We start from the raw sequence: 24,093 nt of genomic DNA on the forward strand, positions 1-24,093 counted from the left end.
CTACACAATTTTTCATCTTAAATACATTTTTCTATTCTAAGTACATGCTGGTAAGTCCAAGCCGCAACGTGATTTCTTCTACGTCGTTTAAAACTTAGATGCACTTTTACCTCAGGTAACACGATAAAAGAATAAAGTGTAGAAAAAAGTGGGAGGTGTTGATTGAGTTGATGGAAAAGTAATAAAAATCAGAAAAGCAGACGAATGAATGATGTTTGTTTTGATTGATTGACTGATGTCTTGATCGTTTAAATTAAAAATGATGTGAATATAGGGCTTTTTTTTGTTTAGAAAGTGTCAGAACCTGAAGCAACCAATCCAAAGGCAATGATGACGATGAACAGCAGCTGCAGCAGCGGTCACACCAGGGAGACGGTGATGGAGGATTCTCTGATAGCCCAACAGATCCAATGCGAGGAAATGATCAGGAGTGAGCAGGAAAGATGGAGGATTGAAAACAGTGATAAGGTGTGGTTTTGGGTTGGTGAGTTAGATTGAAATTCATTTGAAGTTTGTACTCTGTGACTGTGATGCATTTGTTTTTGTTGTTCATCTCTAATTGTCCTATTCTATGACTTTCCAGCGTATTTTAATCACAATTTATTTTTAAATCAGTGATAATAAATGAATAATCTATACAAATTTATTGAATTTCAATAAAAAACGTTTTTTATGGCTGCACTTTTTTGCTCAAAACCATTTTGTATAAGTTTGTTTTATTTTTAATAACCTTTTGAATAATAGAAACAGATTGTTTCAAAAAGCTAATATAGTTGTTAATTTAATCAAATTGTTATATTTTGAAAAATATGAATTTTAAGGTTTTGTAACAAAACATTGACTAAATATTTTAGTTCAATGATTAATTTTTACAGAAATTAGCAGAATCAATTCAACAATTGGAAAGCATTCGGGCCATGCTGAAAAGAAAAGAATATAGAAATAAGAAAAAGCTTGCAACCATGTTCCTCTCATCCAGCGGCAGCAACTGCAACAATAACAATAGCAGCAACAACATTAACGACAGAAGCAACAACAGCAACAATGAGGATGACTTGTTGGCTGAGTTGATGCAGGAGGTTGAATGTTTGAAGCTTGATAGGAAAATTGTTAAGAAAAAGATAAATCAGCTAATGAATAGCAACACTAAATGCAGCAGCGCAGAAGATTACATATTAAAAAAATATTTGAAAAATGAATTAACTTCACTGAATATTGAGCACCAAGCTGAGGAACAGTTACCAAATGTACATATCCAAAAATATTCATACCATGTGCCAAATTCTGAATGTGCAACTCGTCTCCCTAGACAAATCATGCAAAACCAGAAACCCACTACTTTGCTACAGCAGACCAGTCAACAACAACTCATTTGTCAGCAGACTTTCCATGAAATTTTTCCATCTCAACAGCATCACCACCAACAACAACACCAACAAAACCAGCAACAACAACGTCATTACCATCAGCAAACACCAGGGCAGCAACATTGGAAACAACATCAAATCTTACTTGAAGGATCTCAACAACATTCAAACTTGAAACCACCAAGCAGTTCATTAGTGCAAACCAGCAACAACTTTTTATTTCCTGTCAATAATCATGGTAACATTTAGTCATTTGCAGGAACATTTAAAATTAAAAATAACAAACTTTATTTGTTATTCTCTAACTAATAATTGACTTAATTTTCATTTGATTGCAAGGCTTAATTTATTGTCAGAGGCTGATCAACATGTTCTTGGCATTAATGAGGGCAAAAGATCAAACATCCCTGGCGAAAATGGCTTCAGAAATAGTGACATCACTAATAGAAACAACATATCCAACAATGCTAAAGACGACTACATCACCTACATCAACAAAGCCGACGACGGTCCACACAACATTAAGATTAATGACAACCTTAACATGAATGCCAATGCTGACATCATTTTTACAAATCACAATTTTCCAGAAGGTAACGAGAACCTGGGAAGAAGCAGTTCCAATATGATTGAAAATAAAAGCAACAGCATTATTGACAGATCATCAAATATTGCATTTGAGGAAAGAAATAAGAACAATATGGATTTGAAAAACTGCACTTCAAATGATTTGAGTCTACCAATTGAAGAATTATCACCTGAGACCCATGGTAAAAGCCAACAAATGCATGCCGATGGAACAACCTTTCCAGATCATTCCATGTATTTAAAAATCTTTCATTTTAAATCATTGCTGACATCACATTGATTAAAATAGATACATTTAATTCCTTTTTAATACTTTTAATAGTTAAAAACTAGTGATAACAATAATTGGAAATCTGTATCATGATTCTTAGTAAGAATTGTTTTAAAATCACAGAACTTAAATATTTATAAAAAGATTGTTTTGCTCATTTTTTACCAGATTGTCACACAACATATTTGCAGCTATTGATCCGACTTTCGTCAACAACAAAACAGACAACAGCAAATCTATTACTCCATGTGACAACAACGTGAACATCATAAGACGCGGTTTCATTTTCGCTATTTTATTTACATTTTTATGAATTTCTGTTATTTTGTGTGCTGCTGACATGTGACTAGTTATGTGTGCGTGTGTGTGTGTGAAATTAAATATTTTCTTAGCAGGAAAGCTGTTGATGCCCTGTGAGAACTACTGCAGACTGGAGGACATCCAGGTGCGACCAACCACCAAGCAACAACATCCACAACAACAACCACAACAAAACAAGATGGACGGAGCATTTTATTTGGTTCATGGACAGAAGAGATCGAGTGTGCACACAAAGAGAGGTCGTAGCGTTGATGATCGTGTTGTTGTTGCTGATGTTGATCACCGCGTTGATGTTGATTTGTATTCGGGGAACCAAAGACAGTGCAAACAGCAGTGAATGAAGCATTCAAGGGTGTCGTGCGTTGCTGCAATGCATGATTAAGAACTCCACCGATATTTTTGTGCTCTCATTTTTTCAGTTAACACTAGCGGTCGTTAGTCAGTTGTTTGTTAGTTATGAAACCTGTTGATACGCGTTCATTAACGCGATTGTTACGCATTTATTTTTATTTTTTGATATTGCGCACACATACATACGTACATACACACATGCTTACGTACATACATAACATGCATACATACATACACATATTTAGTTTGTCATTTTCAGTAATTATTTTTCATCATTTTGTCATGAGTTGTTTGTTTGTGATTTGATAGTCTAGAAAGTCAACTTGAACTTTCAATTAGAGTATTTCTATATTAATTAATCTATGCATTCTTTTTTTTAATTTCTTCAACCTGCAAGGTTGAAACGATATTCCATCGTTAAACTGAGCGCCGAGTTTGAAAGTTGAGAAGTTTATTTTCGTAATGCTGATATTTATCCGCAGCATGTAAGAAAAGCCTGATTTGGTCGATGATTGAAAATCAAATTTTTGTTTTTCTAAAAGCACATTCCCACCTATTGAGTTCTATTTTGTTTTCACACTGTGAATAAAATCCTTTAAGAAGCATAGCACATAACTTGTCATCTATAAATAAATGATCAAGTAACAATGGAACAAAACCTCGGATAAGTTGAAAGTTTATTTTTTAAATACATTTCCACGTATACAACAACACAACAACACACGTTTAGACGGCATTTTTCCCGAGATCGGGGGTTGCCGTTTGGCTACCTATGATGAAACCGAAATACCCCTCGACTCCATCCACATCTGTCACTCGCCTCAGTATCACGCAACCCCGCTTTCACCCTGTCCTTCTCCACCTGCTCTCTCCATCCCAATCGCGGACGACCCCTTCCTACCACTCCTTCAACCTCGAACTCCAACGCTCGCCTAATCCCGACCCTTTCATCCCTTCTCAACACATGTCCATACCACCGCAATCTCGATCTCCTTATCAATGTCACAATGTCCTCATTCAGTCCCATCATTGACATCAGCTCTGTACTACTCCTCCTATCCTTCACTTTAACCCCACACATCATCCTCACCATAGCTCTTTCAGCCCTCTGCAGTACACTTTCCTCCTCTCTCCTCAACACCCAAGTTTCACCACCATATATCATCGCTGCTCTCACACATGCTTTATATACCCTCCCTCCCATCTTCACTGACCATTTCTTTCCACACAATACCCCACCCAGTTCCCTAAATTTCATCCATCCCACACGAACTCTAGCCGTAACTGCGCTCAAACATCCTCCATCCGCATTCAGCTTATCCCCTAAGTAAACAAAGCTTTCCACTCTTTCAATACCATCACTCAACCCCGTCCTTGCGTCCGTCCTATTAATCACACCATGAACACATTTCTTACATTTCCACGTATGGAGTTAAGAATTAATGTCAATGAGATAAAAATGCATTGATAGTTTACAATTTTTTGATGAGATAAGATTCATTTGACACGAGTTTTTGAAGCTCAATGCATTCAACTAGCCAGTCAGGATGTACAAAAACCAACTTCTCATTATCTTTTTTTGCCTGTTGGAAGTTGAAAAAGTCAGTTACACGCAAAAAGTTATTAATAATATTAAAGTTCATAACTACATCGTGCGCATTTACTATCAGAAGAGGGATGAGGATTTGTGGAATTCAATTTCCGGTCGTCTAAAAAGACAGTAAAAAAAAAGTAAAAAATGAAAAGACAAAAAAAAAAGTTTGATTTGTACTGAAAATGATAAAGAAAATGGCAGTTACCCATAAAAATGACGTCAACAAATTGATAAAATAAATTTCAACCAGTGGAGAAGACGCAGCAGCAAGCACGCCTCCGATTACCTCGTCAAAGTTGTTATCCCACTTTTCGTAAGTTACGACATTTGTGACGCCGTCAGTCATGTACTCTGATACAATCCTGGTTGAAGTCATTTTACAATTTTTTCAAAATATTCTCTGTAAATCATCTCCTAATTCACATAACAAACCAACCAACCATTCATTCGCATTCTTTGTTCATAGATCCATTTAGATAGTATCTAATCATTTTACTCATCCATCTATTCGGTCAGCCATTCAACATTCAATCATCTATTCAATCATCTATTCAATCATTATTACAACCATCTGTAAACCAAACCGCTCATTCAACACCTCATGCTACAAAAAAACATACATACACACACACACAAACAAACAAATAAACATACATACACACAAACAAACAAACATACACACAAACAAACAAACATACCCGTCATATGCTTGAATGTATCTGTTGATACACTTCCTATCGACAGAACTGAAATCCCCATAGAGAAAGAAATTCAATCCACGAAAGAAGGATGGAAGATCTGGAAGACTGCTAATAATCTCCTGCATGTGTTTGCTGGAGTAGTGAGAACGTCGGTGGTGTTCTGCAGTTGATGTGGATGTTGACGGTTCTTGCGTGTCAACTCCACAACAACTTTTTTTGGCTACATCTTTTTTCTTCCGCTGGTATTCATCGAACCTATGGCGAATTTGTGGCCAGGTTGTTGTTGGCGTTATAATTATTACAATTATTAATATTATTGTTATATTATTTTTAATCAGGGCTATCAAAATTATACATACAGACATTGAATGCTTCAAAAATCAAGCAATATTATTAACAGTTAAATATTTAAACAGTTTAAAATAAATATTTCTGGCTGAATTGCTCTGTCAGACATGAATAAACATACAAACGATGATAATAGACTTTCAAATATAAACAAAAACTAGACACAAACCAACCAAACACAAAATGAACACAAACCTCCTGACTTCTTCATCCGTATCACACTCAGAGTCTGTAGGACAATTGAAACACTCATCCTCTACGTCATCCTCTACGTCATCATCTTTAAAATATTCCTGTTTTTTATTTCTTTCAACGTCATCATCATCAGCTGCACCACCACCATCATTTCTGGTACTTCTATGATCACCATCGTTTACGGCAACAGCGGTGATAATTTCATCATCACCAATTTCATCATCCATGTCTTCATCATCACTGCTACCATCATCCTCTTGTAATTTGGGATCTTCATTCTTATTTGGTTTTATTTTTATATCCACTTTATTTGTATCACTATTTTTATTATTAAGATCATTCTCATCAACGCCATCACTGTTATTTTTAAAACTGTTGTCGTTATTGTCATTGGTGTTGTTGTTGGTGCTGTTGTTGTTGTTGATGTTATTGTTGTTGGTGGTGCTATTTTTATTGAAGGATCCATATAACTTCACGCCGGCATCGTTTCTATCGCTTCCATTGTCAACATCATCTGCCCTACCTGATGTAATGGAAGAGTTTCTATTTGCTGTTGTCGTGACTGCACGTTTATTAGAGGCTCGTGGGTTGGTTGACGCGGCGTTCGGGTGTTTATTTTTTGACGACGGGGTGGTCGATACGGTAGCTGCATTAATATTTGCTGATTTTGGTGTAGTTGATGTAGTGGATGAATATTTATTTGATGACTTTGGAGTGGCTGGGGTGAAGGTGGGGGTGACGTCACCATCTTCTTCATCATCGGCGTCTGATTTGGAATTTGCTGGTGAAGGTGCTCTACCAAGGCGATACCTGACATTTTTGGGGTTTTAAGAGGCGTTCAAATAAAATATGATGCTTGTGCCATTAGAGATGTTTCAAATGTAAGTTATATAGGTCTTCAAATTAAACCTTAAAAAATAGCAATAAATAAATGAACAACTGAGAATTTTTTGAAAAATGTTATAGAACATTGAAAATTCTGAAACAAACATCCTCCACGGAAGAAGAACTTCCTCTTTGAAGCAGTCCACGATCCACTCCTTTGATACAATCCTCCCGAAACCTTTTACTTGGTTGTACTTTGGAGTGTTCTCAAATGCACAACTACGCACGTTCAAAAGCGTCCAATATTTATCAATTAATAATATCAATATTAATAACGTACGATCAATTACAACCACGCCGTTCAACGAAATGTAAAAAAAACTATTCCAAGAAACAAAACCAACAAACTGAACTAAAATAAATGGGTGCAGTTTGCATTCATTTGCGCTGTCAGGTTAGGGAAATATTACAACAGTTTTATCATCACTTATAATTTAATGTAATTCAATTTTTTATTATTTACATTTCAACAAAAACACAAAATAGGAGTTTTGAATGCAACGTCATCGGCATAAAGATGCACCAATATTAAAATAGACTGACATGAGGTGTGTGCAGTTTTTGGACCAGTCTGCTTCATACTTGGCCCCCATATCGAGGGCCTTGTCCCTCAGCTGACTTCTCAGGGGGTTCTGAAATCCACTGAGGACAAACCTCACATCATCCATCAGCCTGTGGAATGAAACTTTTGGTTTTGTAGTCCTCCACGAGTTTGTTCTGCTTTTTTTGCATTTAGACTTATCAAAGGTGTTAGTTTTATTACTGGTCTTATTATTATTGATGTTATTACTAGTGAGGTTAATGAAGTTTTTGTTGATGTTAGTAGAATTGCTGTTGAGTTTGTTATTGTTATTGAAATTATTGTTAGTGTTTTCCATCCTTCTATTGCTACTGTCACTTTTATTTTTTTTGTCATTCTTGTCGTTGTTGTTTTTATTGTTGTTGTTGTTATGGTTAAAATTGTTGTTGTTGTTATGGTAAAAGTTGTTGTTGTTGTTGTTAACATTGCTGTTTCTGCCTTTCGACGAGATTTCTTCCCTGTCATCCTGCTTGTCTTTAAAGGGCAAATCATGGTCATCTCGCGTCAAATATTAAAAATTGTTTAAGACTATTATCAACTGACTTGAAATCAAGCCATTCAATGAGAAATTAGTAAAAATAAATCTTAGTACATTTCAAACCATACCACATAAAAAATTAACAGAAATATAACTGGGCTTAAAATACTTTTGAACTTTTTCTTCGGAATATCATAATCACCGCCATCGTCGTCATCATCATCATCATCGTAGTTCATTCCGATGTGTTGGTTGAAGGTTCGTTTCAGTTTTGGATTGTTGTCCTTATCAATTCTTTCAACAGCAGAACCGCTACCTCTACTGCTGCTGCTACCACTTTTACCACAACTACTACTACTATTATCACTACCAATAACACCACCACCACTATTACCTCCAGATGGACTGCCCACCACTTTTCCTAATAACAAGAAAGCAATTACGATTGTGAACATTCTACACATGAAATCAAACACATACATTCATCACATAATATAAGCAAAGTCATTATCAACCAGGGTTCCCACACGCCCCACGGTTGGCAACTTCATTTTCGAGGTGGAGCAGTAAGGCTTCACGGGTTAGGGTGAAAATGGAAATAATTGGTGCAAACGGCATATAATAATAGGAAAACACCATATTCAATCATAAAATTTAAGAAAAATAGATGGTTGATTGATTGATAAAATAATCACAAAATTAGAAATAAAGGTCATCAACTTGTCTTGAACAAACGTGGGGCATAAAATATTTCGTGCCAGGGATTTTACCGCAACAAGGTTTTGAAAGCCCTGTTATAAACGATATCACCACTAATGCATAGTGAAACAATAAACAAATGAACAACACGTTAAATTATATAGACACATTAAGTTAAGAAATTGTTGAACAAAATGATCAACTGAGAGTGAGTAACAAACAGACTGTTACCTGATGTCTGCAGGGTTGTCGAAGCGTTCCGAAGTGTGGCAGCAACTTCAAATCAATGATAAAATAATTTAAAATTTTACTGCATGAATATTTTTTGGTTAGTATGTAATGTTTTTTAGAAATATTTATAATTTAATAAAATATATATCAAATAAATTAATTTTAAACTGATGAAAACTAATACAAAAAGTGCAAATCAATCAATACACAAGATATCCTGTTTTTTCTTTCTTAGATTTTTTTATTCATATTTAAAAATATAAAAAAACTAATTGAACAAAAAGACGAATATGATGAGCAATCCAACCACTCATAGCAGATGATGTTGAAGATGGAGAAGATGCTGCTGTTGCTGATTGCTTGTTCATCTTGCTGCTCTCAAACAATGACCCAACACCGAGACGAGACAAAGATAGTTCTGATTGCGACTTCAACTTGAATGAACCAAGATCAATCTGTCAAATGAAAGAAATGACAATGAATTGAGCAGAAAATTCATGACATTAACAGACCCTCTTCAACATGTTGGTAATTCGTGAATCAATCTACTGCAAATGTAACCTGTACAACTTTAGCACCAATACAATAAATATATTTAAATTTTTATTGGTTGTTTACTTTAAAAACGTTTATTTTGAGCAATAAAAATGTTAACATGTATTTGCATGGGAATGTTTAACATTAGCTACAAAGTCATAATCACCTTGTCTGATGATGATGATGGGGTAGGTTGTGATGATGATGATGACAAGACAATGAAGGATAATCCGTATTGCATCGTCTGGAAAAAACGTTTTTAATGATAATGGATCAAACAAGAACATTATTTTTAGTTACCGGGTGTCATCAAATACATTTTTCAAAAAGAAAAGAAATAAACAAAAAAATAAATAAATAAACAAATGATACATGACAAACTTTGTTGAAGGGCTGCGAGCATACAATCTTAACAAGATCCCACTTTTCGTTGGCTGCCGTCTGACTCAAATGTTCCTTCTTGAACAACCTTACCTTGTTGACATTCTGAACATTTCGACTTTCAAGAGGAGTCATGAATGATGATGCCATTAGTATCACCTTCAATCAAATATTTCATTATAAACCTTAGTGGAAATAATGTAAGTAATGATGGAAAGGCATGAAACCTGGAAGGCATCGATATTTAGTGAGGACCTGCCAACAAGCACCTCCACAAAGGCAGACCCCTCATTTCCAATGTGTATCTGATCAATGACACTTGCCTGACTCAGCTGAGTTGCAGAAAAAAAATGAAAATGATGTGGAACATCAAAACAAATTGAAAGTTAATAAAAAGAAAACTAAGTTAACAGAAAACAGATGAAATCATAATTAAGCACTTCTTCATACGTCTATTCAACACTCCAGACAAATTAAAAGCTAGTTTCGTAAAACTTTATACCAGTTTGACAAAAAAGCAACATACAAATGTGCAAGAACTTTCAACGCTCAAGTACATGCCAGTAAAAACTTTCAAAATATAACAGTTCATTGCTTGTAATAAAAGCTTATTCACACAGTTTGTACGAAAAGTCATCTCCATCAACATCGACACTTCTTGTTGAGACAATGTTTTGGATACTGCCAATACAAAGAGAAGCAGAAAAATAAAACAAGATGGAGAAACTATTTGTGGCCACTTAAAATTTTGTAAAATAAATAAATAAATAAAGAATAAATACATTAAACAAATATAAACAATACAAATACATCTACCAACAACCTGAATGACTATTGTCGCTTTTGTTTCACCAGCAAGACATTTCCATTTTTTAAATTCACCGCACTTTAAAATATTTTCAGCGGGGTAATTCTAGAACAAAGTATTTAAAAAAAGAAATATAATGCATAGAGTCAATGCACTTGGTGATGTATTACATGTCAAGTGTTATATTATATTATAAAATAAAAGAAGAAATTTTTTTTTAGTTACATAATTCCTATTTATTTTCTAAATTTCAAATTTCAAAATTCAAATTCCAATTGTAATATTGTTCATTTTTATATATTTCAATGACAATTTTTCCGTAATAATGGAAGAAAAAGGAGAAGCATCACACTTAAAGGAACAATCTAACAAAAATGAGCTTATCATCATAGAAACTTTATTATATTTAACAATTTTTAAAGTTATTATGTATAATTGAACTTTAAAAGAGAAACAAAATTTTAACAAGATTTTTTAGCAAATAACTCTCCAAACTACTACTTATCATCTTATCTTTTTAGCCTTATCTTTTGAATTTTTAATTAAATAAAATAACCAATGTTTTATTTTATTTTATAATTTCATCATTTTAATGTTTAATCTTTAATTTTTAATATATTTTAATAAAATTAAAATACATAATTTCTATATAATTTATTCGTGCACAATAAGAATACATATTAAAATTAAATTAAAATTATTTATCATTATGATTACATAATAATCTATTTGTTCAGTATTTGAAAAAAATAATAAATATTTAAAAAAATAAATTAATTAAATTAAAAAACAAGCTGACACGTGAACAAGCAGGAACAGAACACACCGACATGGAGAAAAGAACAGAACATTGAGATTAGGCTAAAAAACTGAGGAACTAATTACTAATTAGTAATTACTAATAAATTAAAAATATGAACATGAACTAACCTTATCCTCACTAGAAACAGATATGACTTTTGATAATTTTATATCAGGCATGTCAAGTAAGTATATCAACTACAGAAGAGTTTCTTCAATGATTGATCAGCTGCCGTACAAGTTCGCACAAGTTGCTTAATGTCAATTGATCGATTAAGAAAGACAATCAGCAATTTAGTCCGTTTTTATTTGTTTTGGATACAATGTTTAAAAGTTGATTGCTATCAGAACAAGTCAAATTAATACTTCACGTAGATGCTAATGCAGATTTTTTTTTTTATAATTTTAATTTTTTCAAATAACATACACCAAAAAAATTATTAAAAAATATATAATAAAAACTTTGTAATAAAAGGTTGTGATATAAAACTAAACGTTTTCATTTCGTTAATTGGGAAAACCAAAGTAGCCGATAAAACGTTCAAGTTCACCGAATGGGAGACACGAAACGGAACAATCAGTTCGAGGTTCGCAGATAAAAATTGAACTTTTCAAGATTTCACTAACATCAACTTGATGAGGTTATCAGCCTACTCTATTTTAGTCTATTCTATTTCAACTGTTTCTCTCTTTTCTTATTTTTTACACAGTAACTATAGACCCGGCCGCCGTTTCTGAACGTAAAAATATTAAAGACACGGCGATCGGTTATATAAATTTTTATCCCGCTAAAAATTTGAAAAACGGCAAAAAAAATCAAAATATATTTATTTCATATTTATATTTACTTTAGATATAGGGACAAATTTATTTTTTTAACATAAGTTTTTTAAACTAACGCTTCGTAACCAACTTTTACTACGTAATTTTGTGACGCAATATATAGAATAGAGTATCTTTGGTTATACATTACGTTCTCCATTGTTGCTCCTCTCGTTCCATGTTGAGGTTTTTAAGTGTTTTAGTAATTTAGTAATTTTGACGCAAATTTTCTTGTTACTTTGTTTATTATGTCGCTTGTTGAAGGAGAAGAATTTGTTAGTTTTATAGATTTTAAGAAAAAATTATCTGAATATGAAAAAGAATCATTTGTTAATTATACTGTTGTTGATTCAAGAAGCATGAAAAGAGCATGAAAGAAGCAACCCAATAAAACATTCAGGTGAGCAATTTATGATTACTTCTGATAATTATATTATTTTAATAATTTTGTTAAAAATTGTCATAATTCATAATTAAAGGCCGTAACTGATTGATTTTGTAATTAGCATGCTATTTAATCACAACATATCTTTGTCACCAAATTAGCCTGCTTGTAATTGTATTGTCTGTTACACAATGAAAATCAGTTCGAGTAAAACTGCCATATGCCACGTGTGTGCTTATAATTGTACAAAATCTAATGCTTTTTGTGTAGTGCTGAGTTGTAGTTTTTGGCACAAAGATAATTAGCCAATGTTATATTTTTACCCATATTTTTAAAGATAAAGAAGGTTTTTGGGGTAACATTTTTGAGACTGTGTCATCACCATTGCCTCCATTTCAACAAAGAATTGAAACGGAAAGTGTTGAAGTACTCGAGGATGATCAACATACTCTTTTTGCATTTCAATTATGTTTTTTAATATTACTTTTTGTTTTTGCTAATTGTTGTATCTATGTCTTTTCAGGTGACAATATTGAAACCTTATCTTCACAATTGCTGTCACAGGAAACTGATGCTGACAAAATACCCATGGTAGTCAAAGTATATTTTTTTACATTAAAACTATATGTATCATTATTTTAATTAATGCGCTTGATTCTGCAGATGATGAATATTCTTCTCTTGAGGCCTTGCCACTGCCTTCATAGCAACAAAGATTTGACACTGAAGAACCATGCAGTAGACCTATAGGTATTTTTAACTGTTTTATTGAACTTTTTTATCAACATCCATAACTTAATAATTTCCTAAAATATGATATTCTCCCATGTACTATATTTAAAAGTGTACGAATATTTACTTAAATATGTTATTAAATCAAATAGATGAATTCCTGAAGCGTTGCCAGCCACTTCACAGTCACAAGAACTTGCAACAGAATCATCATCATTGCCATGTTCAGAGCTTCTTTTTCCCCAAGCTTTTAAATCAAGAGGTCGACTAAAAGGAGCAACACTAACCTGCTTAGGCATGCCTTCAAAACTTTGTAAATCCATATCTTTTGCTTTGGAGCCAACAAGAGAAAACCAAAAACTGATGTTACAATGGTTATTTGGTAGTGGACAAGATTATAATATTAGCAATATTCAATCAGTACCAAGTCAGTTCTTAGATGGACAAGTACAAGAATGTCTATATTTATTAAGAGATTTTTTTAGATCTAAATGTTTTGAACGAAATGATTAATAAATGTTCCAATAAAGAATGGATGTGTGGAACCTGTAGCAATGATCTTAGGGATGTTCGAAGTGTTTCCTGTGATTCTTGTCTCAAGTGGTTCCACCGTTCTTGTGCAGGCATCAAAAGGCCTCCAAGTAAAAAAGAATGGTTTTGTAAAACATGCAGGAAATAATAGCTGAACAATATAATAAAACATTTTATGTATGACTGTATATTATTGGATATATACTATGTTGTAGATTAGTGTTGTCGTCGTTATTCCTTTCAATGTTTAATAAATACAATTCGTCTGAAACGTTTTGAAAGTAAAAACTCATCCGGCAATTCAAAGCTGTATTTAAAATTAATCGGATAAGTGACATTTCTAACAATTTATGTATTTTCTTAAATGTGCTATAAAAAAAGGCAATTTAGAAATTATAATTAAAACAAGCAGTACAGATATAATATAATAAATAAGTAATCTGTAAAAAAAGCAACCTGCAATTATAATGCATAGAAAAACATTCAAAATCAATTAGATTCACTAAAAGCGAATATTTATAGAAAACATTCATTTATTTATGATTTATAAAATGCAATTTAATTAGATGATTTTTTGAGCATACCATGTACCTCCACGTAAGGTGAGCGAACTTTATTGAAAAACGGCCGCCGTGACCACAATTTTTTGCGTAAGGAAATGGCCGCCGTGTCTATAAAACTTTTTAACATTTGAAAACGGCCACCGTTTCTATAATTATTTAACATTCGGAAACGGCCGCCGTTTCTATAATTTTTTAACATTCGGAAACGGCCGCCGTTTCTATAATTTTTCAACATTCGGAAACGGCCGCCGTTTCGATAATTTTTCAACATTTGGAAACGGCCGCCGTTTCTATAATTTTTTAACGTTCGGAAACGGCCGCCGTGTCGCTAGGTTCGGCGTATTTTTTATTGTTTAATAATTTTTTTATTTATTTTGATTTTTATTTATTGATTTTAATTTCAATTAGTAACTGCTTAGGTTATAAATTTTTATAATAATACTATGGAATAGAATAAATAAAAAAGATTTTTTATTAGCATTAAATTAACTATTAAGACATTAAGTTTAATTATTAATGAATGCCAAATAGCCTAATTAATACTATTAGGCCCTAATAGTATTAATTAATTAGGCTATTTCGTAGTAGTATTAAACAATTAATTAGTATTAGGCTAATACTAATTAATTGTTTAATACTAATATATATAATATATATATTAAATGAGTATAACTTACTCTTTAAGGCTTTACGCTAAGTTTTACATTAAACTAAAACTAAGTCTAACTAAACTAAAACTAAAAAATTTCAAAAAATTATTCAACTTGAATTTTTTAAATAAATTGTTATAGTTATACAATCAATTTCTTTACTGTATAAAAATTAAATTAACATTTATTCAATCTTTTTTACCTTTTGGAGATATGGTAGATTTTAAAATCTATTTTAATTTATCAATTATACAAAAACTAATTTCTCCAATTAGACAATGAATAAAATCGTTGATTTTGTGAAGAGATACAAAGTAACATTTGTTTGCATACCATCCTTGGTCCTTCTCCATTACGGCTGGTACAGATTACAGTTCAATACTAAGTTTGTGAAAGAATCAGAACGAAATCTTAATCCATTTCCCATGATAAGTGATTATTACAAAAGGAACTTTCCGTCAAATAAATAAAGTTAAAAAAAAAAGCAAAGGACTGTCTGATAAATTTTTTCACATGTCTTTAAAATTATTTCAATGTTTTAATAATAATGTTGTAAACAAAAAGTTAATTTTTTCAAAGTGAGTTTATTTTACCTATCAATATATTAAATTCATTCATGTTGAATTTTATCGGTAACCTAATAGTCAATTAAGTTATTTAGTCTGCTATCTCTTATCCTAAGCTAAGGCACCGTTTATGCAAGCATGATTCATATGTTAATATTTTTATAAATCAATTGGATTATCTTTCAATTCTTTCTTAATTTTTGATGTTTGTGATGATTTTTAAAATCTGGCAAAAAACTTTTACTTTAGTTTTTATTCAAGACAAATTAGGAACCATTATGAAATTTTGGGAATTTCTGAAGATGCTAGTGCTAAAGATATAAAAGATGCCTTCTTAAAGCTTTCCAAACAAGTAATTTGCTATACTTCAAACCTTTAACCTTAACTATGTCTTAACTTTTGATATAAATTACCAAAAAATTTTCAATTTTTACTTAGCATCACCCAGACATTAACAAGAAATTAATATCACATAATAAGTTTGTTGAAATAAATGAAGCATATTCTGTGCTGAGTAAACCATTGAAACGAAGGAAATATGATTTAATGTTGAAATCTCATTATAATCACCACAGAAATCCAAATTCGTCTTCCATCAATCAGCATTATCAGTTGGTGGGCTTTGTTATTTTTTACGAAGCAACATTTTGTATTTATTTTTAATGAAACCAGTCATTGCTGCATGATTTCAGCTGGTGTCGGGGATAGAGCATCAAAAGCAGGGATCCGTCTTTGTAAGGCTTGCAGTAGCTTTTATAAACAGGTCACAACCTACTTATTTTGAACATATGAAACACGACCCTTAATGTAACGATACAAGATATGTTGGATTAAGGCTGGAGCGTATGCATCTAACACCTAGGATGGGTCTTCAGTTTCGCCGGGTAAGAGAACTCGGAATGGAGTGGGAATTATTACCCTATGAATGCTTCTGAAGTGTGAGCAAGTGCAATACTGTTTAATGGAAATTTAGACTGAGTTTCTGTCCCAATATTCCTCTTTTAATGAAGTATTGATGTATTGGTACTGCTTGACCAATTGTTTCAAGTCATTCTAAGTTTTTTCAAAGAGTTATGATTGCCGTATTTATCATGGACACCGTAGTTTAACAGTATATCTGATTTAAAGATATGCTATGATGATGATGATTGTAATGACGATGATAATAATGACAATGGTGGTTACGATGATGATGATAAAAAATACAATTTGATTTCCAGTTCAACATACTGGCATCCAAAACATGGAACCAGATCTTCAGAATTCAATGAACAATCTGAGAATTTCTCTTCAACCATTCAAGACATTAAAAAGCAATCGAACGCAAGAATAATTGCCGTCTGCTTGTTAATAATAGCGTTTGGTTATTTACACTTCATCTTTCTATATAAGTGCGTTTATGCTTGTTTTCCCAATTTATTGTTTATATATATATATATATTGTTTCAAAATATTTCAGCTATTCAAAATATAAGCTGAAAAAACATTTTGATAATGTGGATGCAAAAAACATTAAGCTGTATGAAGAAATTGTAAAAAATGCTAAAGATCGAAGGTACAGAATTATCTTTGTAATTTATTTGTTAATTGAAATTTTGTTTATTTTACATTTCATTTCAGCAATATATCAAGTGATGTTGATACATTCACATCCCGTGGTTCCTAAGCATTTCATTTTCATCTTAATGAAATCAATAAATTGTACGTTTACTAATTCTCTGTTGTAATTTCATCGAACTTAGCGCACTTTTTTAATAAATTTATTGAGTGAGTTTGATTTTGAACCGTGAATTAAAAAATTGATGTCAAAACATTCAGAATTAGAATATAAGACATTATTATTGTAACTCATTTTACTATTGTCTTCCTGATTCTACACTCTATCCTGTAAGAAAAGAAAGCTTTTAACTCTACTACTCGTCTAGTTGCTCGTGTCCCTATATTTTCTCATATCCTTTTTTTTACACTGACTACATATAGAACGTAGAATAATTTTTAAAATTTGCATATCGATGTACAAGTCTCAATTTAAATTATTTCCTGATAACTTATCAGATATATTAATTAAACCTTTACGATCGTTTTCTTGTTGTCAGTTCTTCTTAACTTCTGATTCCTGTTAAACACTCTTACTCTAGATCTGCGTATGCTCTTATGGCCCTTGATCTCTAGAACATTTTATCACCTCTAACTACTTTTCCATCACTTACAAAGTTTTGATCCGATCTCAAGACCCGTCGGTTTATAAAATTCTTTGAGGATCGCTGTTGCACATCGCGGAAATGGCGCTTTAGAAACTTATTGATTGATTGAATGACTGTTAGCAAATCAAGTGATTTTTTCACATTTCGTAGAAAGCGAAAGTGACAAGAATATTTTTTGGTGAACCGTTTAATATACAGATCTATTGATAGATTACTATCAAGGATGACTCCATGGCTTCGAGCAGACCTAAAGAAATTTATGGAATGTATATACGATATGTGCGTGTGTTTGTGCATATACGCCGATTTCGCTTTCAAATTTGGATTTTTGATTGACTTTAGTCAAAAAAAAAAACGTTTAAACGCTATCACCCATATCATCATTATCAGCTAGATTAAATATTTATAAGACTGTCGGAGTCGGATGAAAAATATCCGACTCCGGCATCTCAAAAATTCCAGCTCCGGCCTCTCAAAAAAATCCTGTTTTTGTTTCCTACTCCCGAAAAATTTTTAAACTTTTGCATCACAATTTCACATTATCACTACTAAATACAAATATTTTCAAAAACACTTAAAATTTGTCAATGTAATTGTTTTTCATATTAAAATTACTTTTTTTATGTTTTAAAACGTATCTACTGAAAAAAAATTATGTGATTTTAGTTACATTAATAGCATTTATTTTAGTATTATTAATAATTGCATCTCGCTACTTATATTTATCTTCTAAAAAAATCGATCTTAAAAAAATTTCATAAAGAAATAACTATGACATTTTCCGGTATCGGATAAAAAAATCCGACTCCGACACGGCCTCTCAAAAAACCCCGACTCCGACAAAATCTCTGACATTTCTTTATTATACTTCTTCGCTTTTTGCTCTTTGCACTGGTTTGTATCGATTCATTTTCGCTCGCTTGACGAAGAATGTCATTTACAAGATTTGGTGCGGTTTTAAGGTCTTTGAGACCCGTCGTCAGAAACAATGGCTAGTGTGGAACATTTATTTTGTTTTTTTTTGTTTTATTATTCTAAATATTTTAAGGTCATTAATTTTAACCTAATTAATTATTTCGAGGTCATTAATATTATTAATTAAAATTAAATTATTTAATAATCAGGTTGGTTAATCTTAAATTCTTAATATTAAAAATTAAGTTAATTTACTTGCCAAATGGAAAGAATCACTTGATTTCAGAACATTTATTTATTCGTCTGATTGCTCATTTGATTAAAATAAATTTAATATTAATTAAATTATTTTATAATTTGGTGAGCAAATTGCTGATAATGGATTTTTATATTTTATGCTTTTTTTCCATTTGTCTCACAATCAACCAATGGTAAAATCAATGTTTTAAGTTTTAATAATTAAAGTCCAAATCAAATGGCATCTGCACCTACCTACTTTTTGGTTTTTTCAAGTTTTAAATTGGGTGAATCCATCATGTTTGTAGTTTAAACAATTTTTAAAGTGTTTGAAAACATCCAAAATAATTAAATATGAAAGTTATATGATTGTAATCTCTTTTTGTTATAACATAGTTCGTCAGAGTTCAGGCCATGGCAGTGATATGTCAGCTGTGTTGAAGGAACACAAAGGAACTTTTAATGACCTTCCTGTTCCTGCTGGGTCTTGGCAAGAAAATTACAATAAAAGGAATGCAAAGTTTAATATGCAGCTTGGAGTTTCATTTGTAATTTTTGCAGCCACCTGCATTTTTGTAAGTCTTGTTGTAAATTGTAATCAACATCTTTTCTGTTTATTAAGCTTAAAGACATTTAAAATTATATCAGTTACTATCACTATTGTCACATCTTAATTTAGCTTTATGTTTAATTAATTTGCAGGTGATCCAGTCCAATGTGTTTTATCTTCACTCAATAGGAGATGTTAAGAAGATAAAAATAAACCCTTAAATTTCATATTGGGCATATTCAGACAAACAATTTTGAAAGTTTCATTTCAAAAAATATTAATACAATAACTCTCAATTCAATGTTGTTGATCTATGATTTATTTTACATACGAATGATATATTAAAAATTATTTCAATAATTAAAATCATGTTAAACTAAAACAAATATAAAACATTTAATAGTGGAATGAATGATACACAAATGACTGTTAAATCTTTATTAAGAAAATTTAATAATTATCTGAGTTTGATGATGAAAGCCTCATCTGATAGATTCTTTGCTGCACATAAACCAAAGGACCACCACCATATAAATCACTGAGAAAGTTGTAAGTATCTTCACCCATCTGCCCATAATCAGAGTTTTGTAGTAACACTGGACTCGAAGAATTTGACCTCATTGTGCAAATATGAGAGTTTTCAATTTTTTTTGGTGGGATGTCACTGATTCCTCTTACAAAGTTCTCCCATTCTCTGAACCATGTCATGCTTATCGCAACAACTGCACTGTTTCCTGGTTCGTTTTCTTTAAAAGCTCTGTTCAGTTGCAGAAACATGTTGAGTTCGTACTCTCTGCGCTTTTTAAGAGATTCAATCTCCACTTTGCAAGTATCACAAGTCAACAAATGGTTGACAGAAGGTCCCCCTCCAAATGTTGAATGGAAAAATTCCCACATTCTTGGTGGTAACTCTATGACTAAATCCATTATATCTGAAGAATATTGAGGTTTGACTGCTCCATGCCTACACAAGAAATCGTAGTTGTTTATTGGACCAGGCTCTGAAAATGTCTTAAACTTTGACAGCCACTTGCGTGATATATAAAATTTCATCAAACCATTGTTGTTAATTTTCATGACAGATTGAACTTTCTCCCTTAATATATTTATTTCATCATCCAGTTTTTGATAAAATAATACATAAGCTTGTGAGCGCTCAACCTGTTGTATGTCAACTTCTGTAACAGTTTGATCATCATATTCATACCACGTGTTGTTAATTGTGTTTAAACCATAAGCTGTATAATGTCCACCGTTAGCAGTTCCATGATGGCATATGACAGCTATCAAACAATAAGAGGTCACGGAGTCTTTACAATCCTTGTGCAAATATGGCTGCATATCTAGCCTCTCAACAGGAAACACAACAGCACTACTTATTTTACTAGCTGAGGAAGATGAAAACGTGTAGTCATGTCGAAACCTCTTCAAATGAATGCATAAAATCTCTGGAAGTTTCATAACCTTTGAATATTTCAGACCATTTCTTAGCTTTTTGCATTTCTCGCAACTGTACATGTTGTCACCTTTGAGATCATCAGCAGAAAAAAATGCTGCCAAGCAGTCTTGTAGATGTATTGAAGGTCCCCATATCATTCCTCGAAATAAATTATAAAACCACGACATCCAACCAGGCCTCTTAGCTAGCAGGTCATCAGATGAACCATGGGAACTCAAAACAATTCCATTTGAAGACCTGATAACAGGTATTTGATCTGAACTTGGAATTGGCAGTGATAGGTCCTGGAAAACTTCTTTGGTGGTTGAAATGTTTTCACATGTCATACATTGAACTGAACTTAAAATATGTCCATCGAATATATCAGATATAATACTAGAATATTCTGGTGTTTGATGTAATTTGTTCATTTCATTTGATTCTCTGATGTTATCAAACATATCCGCTCTTAAACTTGTTTGTGATCTTGTTCTAGGTGGTATGTCTTTTGAATAATTTTCCATTTCACCAGCAACTGATGATGATATTGAATGATCATCACCAATGATTAACGTGATTCCAGAAGTGTTTCCACATACGTTCTCGTCAACATGCTCAAAATTTTCATCTGAATTAATTTGTGTGTTGTCACTATCATGACTTTCTTCATCAACATTGTCTCTTGAGGTAAATTCTTTTTGAGTGAAGCCAGAACTGCTACTGTTGCAACTAACAGCAACAGAAGCCTGGTCATTAGCCAGAACAGATTCACATGTATCATAACCAAGGTCAGATGTAAGACTTTTTGATACACTGTATTTAGATGTAGATGAATTTTCACTTTGACTGTCATATTCCACTGGTGTAATGATAATTTCTTTCAGCTCCTCATGTAAGTTATCCATCAAATATCTTAGAAACTCTTGTGAATCATGTTGAGAAAATCCCCTGAACATGGGATGTAGTTGCTTGATGCAACTGAACAAACCTGTTGGACTCAATTGCCTAGGTCTGTTTTTATGCCAAATCTCTGCCATTAACCTCATAAAAATTTTAGATATATTAGGCCTTTTTGCCAAATTTACATAACCAGGGCAGTCCAGAAAAAATTGTGTGAGAGGTGGACAGTTGGATAGTGACTGTATAGCAGCATTCATGTAGCAAGTGTTGCCCAAGTTAATAAGACCAACCAGACCACGAGGTTGTGCCATCTTATCTTCAATGTATGAATCATCAGAATCATCACAAAAGAACATGTTCAGCTCCTGGTATGAACTACCATTGTCAGTTGCTGCAGCTGCAGGTCCGTGAGAAACACTGCTGTGATTGAAATTCATTCATATAATAAAATGAAGTCAATAAATATTTCATTAAAATTAATATTAAAATTATATTATTGTCATCTACTTGTTTCCATTCTTAGGGAGTAATGTTATCAAACAGATTAGCAAAATTATATCAAACTATTAACAAAACCAAACTTAGAAAAACAAATAACTAACTGTTGAGAATATTGGCTGAACATTTTCAAGTGTACTTCCATTTCACAGACATTGCACCACAACCTTTTAGTTGAAAGATTAATGATCAGTGGATGTTTACTAAGCTGTGAATGTTGCAAACTATGGTCCTTCACCGATTCTCCACAACCTATGTAGTTACACATAGGTTGCAAGCACAGCCATAAATTAGGATTGGGAGCCAAACATGATGAGCAATGGGGATTTTTGAATTGATTTAGTTCATCAAGTGAGAAATTTTTCAACAAATCCAAGTGCGAACAAGTCTCCATAACTGTAAAATTTAAAAATTTATTAAACATTAATTTGAAAAAATACTACATATAATAAATTAAAAGCTTTTTAAATAACATCTGATATTTATTTTAATTTAGTTAGATTTAATAATAATTAGTTAATATTTAATAAATAGTTTAATTTTTTTTATATTATTAAAATTATTTGAAATAATTATATTTAAATTTAATAATAATATTCACAATATTTAACTTTAATTAAAAAATCAATATCATTTTGATTTTATGATTTTCATTTTATTTATCAATGTTTGTAATTGTAATAATGTAATGTAATGTAATGTAATTTCATAATTTGTAAATTACTTACAAATTTTGTATGTAATTTAATTTGTAATAAAAATAAATAATAAAATATTGAATTAAAAATAATTAGACAAATAAAATTCTAATAAATAAAAATCTACAAAACTCACGGAACAACAACGACAGTCAGGATAAATTAAAAGTTTGGTTTATACAAAATAAATAAAATTCCTCCAACATCGATTACCAGGGATGGCCTATTTATACAAAATGACTGTAATAGTTTATCAGCGGTTAAAAACAGTTTTGGGGTGGTTTTTCAATCACTTAAACTTAGAATATACGTAATGATACATAATATAAATACATGCTTAGTATACATTAACAATGCCAATAAAAACACAAACGCAAATACCTTATAATACTTATATTTAATGACTTATAGATATAAGCTATTACATATAGCTAATATCTATATAAGAATAAATATCATATAAATATAAGCTATTACATAACATATACATTTATTAGGCTCAACGATTTTCCGTTAAAATTAGCTTTCATTCTTTACAAATATTTGAGTAAGGAAGACCAGGTTCACAACGCTTCGGTAAACTGTTCCAAACCGTCAGTCCAGCAAAAGCAAAATGTCAGTTCATTTGATATTCCATCAAACGGGGCATTTGAGTAGCTGCGTTTTGATCGTAAGAACCTAGAACGCGAGGCGTGTACCAGGATCATATATGTCCGTGACCAGGACAGCAAAATATAACTTTTGAATGACTTACTGGCAATTTTTTAATTCGGGTAGCAATTTCTGTGAGACATACTGTTGTTGTTGCTAACCGAAGCTTTGGATACATTCTAAGTACTGGTTTTGTCTCATAATTTTTAAAATTAAAATTCCAATTAAGCGTTATGGCATTTAATTGTTGGCGACTTCCGCATATTGTTGCTCGCTCTTGTTGATTCCAAGATATGAGATTGATTTTTAATTTTAAATGAGTCGTTGATGCGAATTAAAATCCACATTTATTTAAAAAAAAAATCCTCTCACTTACATTAATAATTTATTACGGCCAGTCCGGTCACAATTTGTTTGGCTTATCACAGCTACGGTGAATTTTTAAAAATTCAATTAATCTGGTTGTTTTTGTGGTTGATGGTGATCGTGATCATGATTGGATCAACTACCTGTGTGTTTTTCGTTGACCAGTACAACGAACGTTTACGTGGCCACCCGTTTTTATATTTTAACAATAATTATATTGACGTATTTTTGAATTAAATTAATTTCAACAG

General features: G+C 31.9%; 4 protein-coding genes across 4 annotated transcripts; 2 read left to right on the forward strand and 2 right to left on the reverse strand.

Annotated features, from left to right (window-relative positions):
• Positions 1-336: 336 nt before the first annotated feature.
• On the forward strand, positions 337-2,884 carry HELRODRAFT_162182 (hypothetical protein; the record flags this gene model as incomplete). Its single annotated transcript, XM_009024464.1, has 5 exons — positions 337-468; positions 876-1,605; positions 1,724-2,189; positions 2,395-2,504; positions 2,622-2,884. 5 exons carry the CDS (start codon positions 337-339, stop codon positions 2,882-2,884), a joined length of 1,701 nt encoding a protein of 566 aa, XP_009022712.1.
• Positions 2,885-4,370: 1,486 nt separating this feature from the next.
• HELRODRAFT_188891 (hypothetical protein) lies at positions 4,371-11,316 on the reverse strand (the record flags this gene model as incomplete). The annotated part of the gene is made up of 13 exons (XM_009024465.1): positions 4,371-4,481; positions 4,779-4,854; positions 5,191-5,448; positions 5,737-6,546; positions 6,727-6,840; positions 7,165-7,699; positions 7,849-8,100; positions 8,610-8,654; positions 8,917-9,064; positions 9,528-9,686; positions 9,755-9,859; positions 10,351-10,440; positions 11,266-11,316. 13 exons carry the CDS (start codon positions 11,314-11,316, stop codon positions 4,371-4,373), a joined length of 2,754 nt encoding a protein of 917 aa, XP_009022713.1.
• Positions 11,317-14,191: 2,875 nt separating this feature from the next.
• Positions 14,192-17,051, forward strand: HELRODRAFT_162184 (hypothetical protein; the record flags this gene model as incomplete). The annotated part of the gene is made up of 6 exons (XM_009024466.1): positions 14,192-14,203; positions 15,095-15,204; positions 15,635-15,737; positions 16,078-16,148; positions 16,845-16,940; positions 17,006-17,051. 6 exons carry the CDS (start codon positions 14,192-14,194, stop codon positions 17,049-17,051), a joined length of 438 nt encoding a protein of 145 aa, XP_009022714.1.
• Positions 17,052-19,741: 2,690 nt separating this feature from the next.
• Positions 19,742-22,521, reverse strand: HELRODRAFT_155886 (hypothetical protein; the record flags this gene model as incomplete). The annotated part of the gene is made up of 3 exons (XM_009024467.1): positions 19,742-21,264; positions 21,325-22,004; positions 22,232-22,521. The coding sequence occupies 3 exons, from the start codon at positions 22,519-22,521 to the stop codon at positions 19,742-19,744; spliced, it is 2,493 nt and encodes an 830-aa protein (XP_009022715.1).
• Between the last annotated feature and the right edge of the window lie 1,572 nt (positions 22,522-24,093).

The sequence above is a fragment of the Helobdella robusta genome, assembly GCF_000326865.2.
Source record: "Helobdella robusta unplaced genomic scaffold HELROscaffold_4, whole genome shotgun sequence".
Lineage (NCBI taxonomy): Eukaryota > Metazoa > Annelida > Clitellata > Rhynchobdellida > Glossiphoniidae > Helobdella > Helobdella robusta.